Source organism: Electrophorus electricus, chromosome 5 (assembly GCF_041902795.1).
Source record: "Electrophorus electricus isolate QZ-2024a chromosome 5, ASM4190279v1, whole genome shotgun sequence".
NCBI lineage: Eukaryota > Metazoa > Chordata > Actinopteri > Gymnotiformes > Gymnotidae > Electrophorus > Electrophorus electricus.
Window position 1 is genome coordinate 25,515,973 of NC_137501.1, and position 9,565 is coordinate 25,525,537.

Below are 9,565 nucleotides of genomic sequence, written 5' to 3' on the forward strand. Positions count from 1 at the left end.
AAGCATGATCATAAACAGTCACTTTTATATTCACTGGCTGGAAAAAAGGCTTCTTCTCCCATCTTGAGCAGGCTTTTTGAGTAAAAAACACCCCCTGAGATACACTGCCATCCTCTGGCCAAAGGTTCTGCTGGACTGCTTTTTGCTAGATGTTGTATTTAGAAAAATTCACTCATGCAACTCATTTCTCCTCATCCTGTCTCTGTCCTTCCTCTATTAGGATAATCAGGAGAGAGATCTGAAAGAAGCAGCTAGACAGAGGCGCTTGCGTGAGCTGGAAGAAAGACGTTTTGCCTGGGCTGCCGCCAATGGGGGGCAAAGCAGCAGTGGAGGTTTTGGACGCAGCAGCAGTGAGAATGATGTGGAAATTCTCACCAAGGAGGGCCTCCTGGACTTTCTGCTGCAGCCACGACCTCACAGTCCCCACAGTCCACTGGGACGCTCTGCGAGCGCCCGCCGTTACCACCATGGCACAACCAATCTCAACCACCGCGGCTACCTGGAGCTGTTTACTGGGTCTCCCACAACCAACAGCACCAAGTTCAGCAGCCTTCCACGCTCGGGTCGCCTTCACCAGAGAAGGACTATGGCCTGGCTGGCCTCTCAAGATGACAACAGAGAACTGGGCGCTCCAAACGAGCTCTGTCATGAAAACTTGGCAACTTCTCCAAAGGCAGACACTGAACCGATTAGCCCTCTGGTTAGATACTCAGTGTCTGGCCACACCATGGAGAGTGACGCTTGCGATAATAACTTTGCATCTTTATCTGAAGGTATAATTTCTCGACCAAGTCTCACTAGGACTGTGCGTCAGAAGTCGCAGGGACAAGGTGTTGGACAAATTAATGTTAGTGTGGAAAGACACACACTGGTGCCTGGACTTCAGCCCTTTGAGTTATCAAATAATAATAGCAGTTACACACAGCTGGACAACCAGGAAAATATTTTCGTGATGGACTTAGAAGTTGAAAGAAAGCTTTCGAAAACTCTTGTTCTGGACACTCCTCCATCCAGCAAGAGTTCGGAGGACGCACCACGACTAGGAGCAGTATGGGATAGCAAAATAGCTTCCCCTCAGAAAGAGGAGGAGGAGGACGCTAGCACTGTCTCCTCAACCACATGTGACACTCCTTTACCTCTTGACCCTTCATTGTCCAATAAGAAATCTGTCCCTTATGTTCTGGACTGCACTGAAACGGACTGCTCAGTCATGTTAGACTGCTCAGAGCTGGAGAGTTCCCCCATCTTTAAAGAAGGATCTCGATTTGACTTGAAACCACAGGACAGCAACTTCCGAGGTCTCTTTAGAGATCCTAGTTCCCTTTCCTCCAACTTTGAGTCATTGTCAACCAATGACCCATCCGTGTCCACATCTGCTGATGAGCCCCTCAGAAGGAAGGCAAATGAAGAATGGCCAGCATCTGTCACTCCTCACGTTACCACAGACGAGGCAGATACCGATAGCTGTGACACAGCAGAAGGTCGGAATGTGGGTGAAACGACAGTGCAGACCTGCAGCCCCACACCACCTCACTCAAAAACCAAGGCTCCCTCTAAATCTGCAGCTGCTAGAACTAGCCGGCCTGCCAGGACGCTCACAGTGACCGAGACACAGAACTTGCGTAAGGTGGTGCCGATCACCAAGCTGAGTCGGTCTGGCAGCATTGCTAGGAGAGTTGAGACATCATTCAGGATTGAGAGTGCGGAACCAAGACGTCCACTGCGTGACCAGAGTGCACCTGCAAGAAGGGGTGAAAGACGAGGTAGACCTGCTCGTCACTCTAGCCTGCCCCCAGATGAGGCCAAAGAGCAAAGAGGAACAGCCTCAAGCAATGTAGGTTCTCGATGGGCAAGAGACCCTACTCTACACAAGCCTTCCTTCAAGAAGCCAAATGCCAAACCCATCCGCAATGTTCCCAAACCTCCACCAGAGGAAAAGATGTGTCGCTCTACTATGAGAGCCTTGGCCCAAGCCCAAGCTCAGGCTCATGCTCAGACATCATCCGAAGGCAGTGCCCCTCAAACGCCAACACATAGCGTGAAAGTCCCCTCACCCCTGCCAAGCTTTGCACGTAACACTGTTGCCTCTTCTTCTCGAACCAAAAAAGACATGCCTTCACAGCCTATTCCAGTAACTCCATTAAAAAGCTCCACCTTATCCAGAACAGGTTCCCACAAGGTAGCCTCTAGTAATAAGACAGACTCCATATGTAGTGGGCACTCAGCCCGAGGTGAGGACAAGTCAGTTGGTTCTTTAAGGAGGGTTCAAAGTGTTCGGGTACCCAGTCGAAACACTCAGCGCAGCGACACGCCCCCACCACAGCGTGGCCGGGAACAGTCCCGCAAGGGTAGCAGTTTCTCTGAGAAATCCATTCTGATAAGAGACTCCATCTCTGGCAGGATCCTTAAGCCCATCTGGAAATAGAAGATAAAAAAAGACAGTAGGAAGAGAGTGCAATCCTCCACACCAACATTTCAGTTTTGTTCTCTTTAGGAATGTATCTGAAGCCTTTATCATGTAGCTGAAGTTCTTCATACTCAGCTAGTGTTCCAAACAATTCTAGCTGCTGTCAACATTTGACAACACATTTAATAGTAGCATTTCATCCATATAAGGATGTTATTGATGACCTTTTGGATACATAATGCTAGTCATCAGATGATGCATCATCTTCATACACTTCAACCTTGCATGAAGTATTTGATGTTTTTAAAACATGGATTCATGGTTGTCCCCTCTGCCTGATTTGTTGAACCATATACTGAACTAAATACAGTACCACTAGATTTGTAGACCTCAAAATGTGTACAACATACAAGAATACTGTATAGTAGCTCACAGATTCATCAAGATGTTAACTTCGATGTTTTCTGTGCATGATGACAAAGTAACAAATGTTTTCACAAAATGTAAATGCCTACGAATGTTATGTGCACACAGGTGGTGCTGATGCAACCAACATGAAGTACTTTTAAATGGCATTTCAATTGTGTCCTCAGAAATGCTGAACATGTTCAATAGCTGCTGAAATGCTTTGAGAATATAGTTTGAACTTGCCTTTTTATTCAGGGTTTAAGCTGCTGTACAAGACTGTTTTGCTGCTGTTAAAACTGTTTTTGTATATTCTCTGTGAATATACTGCTAAGATCTTATTTGCAAAGCCATAATTTTAATCAACATTGGCAAAACCTGGTGCTGGAGGAACAGCTAGGAAGTTCACAAATTCACAAGTTCACTAATATAGTTCTCTAAACTATACTAATAACTCATTTCACAGTGCAAAGATTCTTGTGTAGCGTGTACTTAAAATGTTCTTATTTGGAATAAGAGTGGTAAAGGTTATCTAATGATTTGACCTTTGTTCCTAAGCAAAAACATTTTTTTTGAAAAAAATCCTACATCATTTAGCAGAAGTCTACAACCAGTGCCCAGTGATGATTCCCGTGAAGAAGCAAAAATATGATCAGACTTCTTTCAAAGCTACATTTTCTCAATGAAATATGAAATATTTTTCAATTTAATAGTAAAGTTCAACTTCTAGTATTTCCAATATGGCTGGCCTAGCACCATCTGTAATTTCTCCAGCAGCACATTTTGCCACCTCTCACTCATATGTTTTGGTGATTCATGTGTCAAGCAAATGGTTCACTTTTCCCACAGCTTTAGCAGTAGTAACTCAGTTGCAACTTACAATGCCTTTTAGTGTTCTTTATCAGAATGTCCTGTGTATTTATGTCTGTGTGCTGTACTCCTATGATCGGTTGACATGCTTTAGAACACGTCCATGGTAACATGGAGAAGAATGACACAATGGAATTGTTTTCCAGCTGAAGTTAGAAGCTTGCCATGCTAAAGTAGGTTACTGAAGACTTTGGATCCAAATAACCCTCTTCTGAGTTATATTTGGACCATTTTGGCATGACACTTTTAGTGTGTGTGTGTGGGGGGGGGGGGGGGTGTTAATGTTCTTGCTTGAATTTTCTGTTTTGAATGTTATATCTGACACACACACCCCCCCCCCAAAAAAAACTGTGTAATTACAATCAATATAAGCTAATTAATTAAAATTATAGAGTCTACAGTTTGTTCGATTGTTCAGATTTATGTGCAGATATGAGATAAATATGTATATTTATAAAATAAAGTCGCAATCAGTTATTTGCGAATAGTACATTTTCCAAGAACTATATTTTCTAAATATGTTGCCCTCCAAAAAAATCATAGTTACTGTAAGTTTTGAATGCCATCGAAGCATCATACTGAACAGTCGGTGTACACTGACAGTGATTGCCAATACACTAAATGTAATATTAACAAAAGTCTCTTCATTAATTCTCATCAATAGAAAAGAAAGCTTTTACTTCTATTCAGTCCGAGAGGCAGTCCCAGGGACCTGCAGCAGTCATAAATCCTTGACTGATGAAGTGTTTGTCAGTTTGCGAAAAATCAAACTTGCAGGGAAAACTCAAATGTAAGCGATGATGTGGCCCACCAGGCCTGAACGTCCAATATAAGTGTTTAAAGTTATAATGGGACTTGGTTCACTTAATTTGCATTCCACTGCATTTAGTAGCAGGTAGTTAGACACCAGCTCCTCCAGTGCTGTATGGTCAGGCACACCGTATAAACAAAGCACCTCTGTCTGTCTGTGTGTGTGTGGGTGTGGGCAGTGCAGTCCAAATGGAATGAGGGCAGAGGAAGAAAGACAGACCATACATCATTGTGGCTGGACAATAGCAACAACTGGAAAATACTCAAAAAAATCTCACTCACTAGGACCTTCCTCATTCGTTCATTTAGGTAACACATCACCTTCAAGGGTCGGGCAATCTTCCTTTTATCCAGGGCACCTTTATAGATGCATAAAAAGTTGATGTTTAGGGTTGATCTAGGACTGGCCTTCCCCTCCAAAACCGCTAACCTTTTCAAATATGAAGTGCTTCTAAACTGGTCTTAGCTCAGCTCAAACATAGAAAGGGGAACTTCCACATTTTAAAGGGCATTCACACCACCAAAAAGCTCCATAGTCCTGACATGTTTAGTGACCGCGTGAGACAGTGGGTGGCCTTGGTGCCATCCTTTTCAAACTGTGTGACTTTTGTGGAAGTTTTATTGTAATGGTGTCATGGCAACTCCATTCCAAAACACAGAATTACTATGTTCTCTTGTTAATTCAGATCTTGATACTGCTCCTGACTATGACAATACAACATCAGTCAGAGGGATTTTTTTAATGCTAAAGTTTTTTTTTAATTATCCTGTGTATTCCTTGTTTTAATTTGTGCACTAAATGAGCATTTAGTCAAACACATCAAGTATAAACTTGATTTTTTTTTAAATGTCTCCAAAACCTCCTTGGAGTCTGGCATATTGGATGGGTATGCATAGCTTCTTTAGTCATTTTTAATAATAAAATATATATTATAATTTAACAAGAATTTAGGATGAATTATTGAATGTGCCCTGTCTATCATCTATCCAACAACCAGTCTAAAATCCGGTTAACAGGAAAAAGGCTATTTTGTCATCCATTTCCCAATTTCTAAAAATATTATGAAATATGAAATATTATGCTTGACCAGAAGGTGGCAGCAGAAAACCGAAAGTAGGGACTTGTATGGATTTACAAATACATTTCTCTGTGTTCTCCTGTAGTTTTTCTTGTTCTGTCCCAAACGTATCTCTCCTTGACCTCTATTGGATTTCTTTTCCTAATACTTAAATTTGAGAAACCTTCTTCAAGATTCGGTCACAGCACAGTCTAAATGTTGTGTATCTAAAACTACCATCAAAGCTGTTTGATACATTAGTTATTGGACAATTGTTTGTGAATTTCTGACCAATTTATTCAGAGTATCTTTCAGAACACCCATATTTTGTGTTCTGCACTGTGCATAAAGTATACACAACAAGCTACCTGTACACCTTGTATTTGTATAGGATGCATATATTCTTTGTTATTCCTTAAAAATACTTATTCAGTTCCCTATTCTTCTGTATTATTTATGTTTTGTATGTAATAAATTCATGCCTATTATTGCATCGAAGTTCTGCCCTGTATTATCCCACAGAATATAATTTTCAAGGTTAACACAAAATTTGTTTCTCATAGACTTTTTTTTCATATATAGTTAAGTACAACTTGATGTAATGAATTTATTTTGTGTTTCAAAATAAATTAGCTCAAACAATGACTACATTTTTATCTCGTGTTATGTGCCTTTCTAATGGAGCTAAGATGAGACAGAACACATCATTTGGCTCAGGTCTGGTGTGAATGTGGCTAACCAGAAGATGAAAAATGTATCTTTTTTTGTGTCAAAGTCTAGCCTATATTTAGTTTAGTGCACAATGATGATGTTTGTGTTTTGGCAGTCCTGTGTCTGTGAGGCACCTGTTCTGTTCATTTAATCAAAATAGATGTGTTTGTTGATTTAAATGTATTATTTAAATAGCACTGATGTAAGTCTAACTAAAATGTAAATTGAATTGAAGTGATTAAATAGGCTAAAGGTGACGGTTTAGAAGTGGTTTCTTCCACTTCCTGGGAAGTGGTAGCTTAGTGGTTAAGGTACTTGACTTGTAATTGGATGGTTCCTGAGCAAGGCCCTTAATCCTCAATTGCTCAAGTTGTACTCAGTCATAATTGTAAATTGCTTTAGATAAAGGTGTCTGCTAAAAGTTATAAATGAAATACAATGGATAGCAGTTAAGGGAATGTGTAAAGCATTATTGACAGGTTGAATGTAGGAGTGCTCCTATCTAATGACTTGAGAGAGTTAGTTGTTTTCTAGAGCTCATCACTGCTCAGAAGAGGATCAGGTAAGAGCAAACTGTTAAATACAGACAAGTGGTTTTACTTATCCATGTCATCCAATAAGCTTCACTTGTGCTATTCACAATTTACCAAGATGGGCCCAAAATTGTTTAATATTTATTATTAGTAGTAGTAATAAATAAGCAATAGTGTTAATGAAGTTGTGATTATCATAATTAAAGAATTAAAATGGATTAGATTAGAAACCTAGTTCCCATATGTGTACACTGCCTAATGTTCATGAAATGTTCAATACCATATTTGTTTTCTTTTGTGTGACCAACAAAGTAATTATTGAATAAGTAAATAAATCATTATTTTCTGAATTAGTAGTAGTAGTATACGAGGTGGACGCATTCGCTGAGAAGAGCGATATTTATTAAGGCAAATCCATAATCAAAGTCATAGTCACGGTCCATGAGTCAACACAGAGAGTCTGGGAATACATAATAAACAACAAGTGTAACGGTGAGCTGTAAGGTGACGGAAGCATGTGCAGAGAAGAGCGAGATTTATTAGGGGCAAATCCAGAGTCATAGTCGTCAGAGTAGTCCATAGAGAGTCACAGAGCCAACATGAAGAGACTGAGAATATATGATAACAAATAGAAACAAAAGTTCCAGATATTAAACAAGGCTAGGAAGTAACACACGGAGGTAAGGAAAAACAAACGGCTAGAATCACAAACAGGCTTTGATATACACTTACAGAAACATACAGGCTTACATCCAACAGCTAGACTTCAATACAAATACAGGCTTTCCTTGAACAGTCAGCTTACAATGAACATATATGGGATTTCATAGACTTACAAATCAACAGCCAAGACACAGGGAGCAAGGTTAAATACATGAACTAATGAACACTAAACAAGACACAGGTGCAAATCATGAACAGTGAAAACCAAAACAAGGACTGCTCCTTCTTTTGTCATTTCAAACTACGTGTATTATTGAAAAATGTATGAGTAATAGGCCAACATTTTAAATGATACTTTTGTATACATACGCATATATTTCTGCACATACTGAAGCATACTTCAAAAAATGTATATTTAAGTGCCACATCAACTTAAATGATCTTTTCAATAATATTGTAGTTTGTTAAATTAAATACTGCATGCATAATTTAGATCTCAGTTACAGCCACTGTGCTCCAAGTTTGACTACAAATCAGCCAATTAACATGCAGCCTCTATGTGGTTACACTGGCACAGAAGGACATTGTTGGGGTAGCCCATCTAATGTTTCTGAAGTTTAATCTAGTACCCGGTGAATAATATGAATGAAAGGTCTTAAATGCAAATTCAACATTATACTGATAAGGATATGACTGCAACAGTAGATAATTCAAAATATGTCCTCAGAGGACATTTCTATTACTGAGTTCTGATTGCGTTCTTTTTGAATATCCCTTCAGCGTGAACGCTCTTGCAATTATCAGATAATTCTACTAAGAGAAATGGAGTGCAACACGTTACGAAATGTTCTTCTCTACAATTCATGCAACTGCATATTTCCATCAAATAGTCGCCAATATCCCAAACTTACGTAGTGCTAGATTTAACAAGTGAATGTAGAAATAAAAATGACCAGAAATTGTATGTATAAATAATAACTTATTTATTCAACATAAAATAATAAGCTGTGGTTTTACAAATATTGCTTTCTGGATGCTTCTCTGCAAAGCATGCCATGGGTCCACAGCACCCGTTGAAGCTCCATTATAGAGGGTAAGATTTCTACAACAATTTAACCAAAAATGAATGTGACTTACCAAACCAAACAGATACACACAAATTGATATAAATGAAATAGTTTTAGCACTTAATCAGTTGACAAAAGAAATTAATGAAATGTCCTTCAAAATCACAGTAATAACACAGCGAAGACACTGACCTAGTGGCAGTAATCAATGTGTCTCCTGTTTCACCTTGCACTGTGATGCTGTTAAACGTTGTTACTTCAGCATCAGTGGAAATTGTACAATGTTGAAAATACAGTGCCGGATAAGAAACTGAAACATTAGCATTCCTGAGTCTGAAAAATTCCTATAGTGTGTTGCAAAACTCATTATGTGTACATTACAGTACATTAAGTAGCGGAGTGTTTTTTCATGTATACACACATGTATTCAGTTCTTTTGTTAAACGTTTGTTATTTTTTTGTTATTCTTTTAAGCTGTGAAGGGGTCACATTGACTGGCATAAAGATTTTTTTTAAATGTCACAAAAAAAATAAATAACTTTTTTACGAGAGCTGGCAGTTGTGTTTTTTGAAAATCCTCAAAAGACTGGCACAGAGACAGACAGATAGGAACCTAGTGAATAATTGACTACAGATCTGAACTAACAGAGAGAATGTATAACAGTTGTAATTATGCACACAATGTCAAATATCCTGTGCCAATCCATTATAGCATCACATAGGGCCCAGCTCACTGGCTTCATACTAGAACCCGCCAATCACAAGCTCTTTACAGGGCTCATCAGGTAGGCCTCTCCCTTTTCAGTGTTTTGCTGAATTAAGTCCAAGATACCGCCAGAAGGTTCAAGGCTCAGTGCCAACATTTCCATCTGCATTAGCATATTACACAAGGACATAATCCACTGACCATCCCAGTCCTCCATATACCTGAAACATAGAACACCTCAGCCATTCCAACGACAACGGTATTTCTCCAACTAGCCTGTGCTCTTCTCATCGACAATCACTGATTAGCTACTTTCAGCTACTTCAGATAACTGA

The 9,565-nt window shown here is 39.5% G+C and overlaps 1 protein-coding gene across 3 annotated transcripts in view; it reads left to right on the plus strand.

Moving 5' to 3' along the window:
• fhdc1 (FH2 domain containing 1) overlaps positions 1 to 6,187 on the plus strand; it is a 30,450-nt gene extending 24,263 nt beyond the window's left edge. For all 3 annotated transcript variants that reach the window (XM_081714549.1, XM_081714551.1, XM_027016537.3), the window contains one exon: positions 221 to 6,187. In XM_081714549.1, coding sequence (XP_081570675.1) covers positions 221 to 2,425 — 2,205 coding nt within the window. In that variant the 3' untranslated portion in view covers positions 2,426 to 6,187. The remainder of the gene's footprint in view (positions 1 to 220) is intronic.
• Positions 6,188 to 9,565: the final 3,378 nt, after the last annotated feature.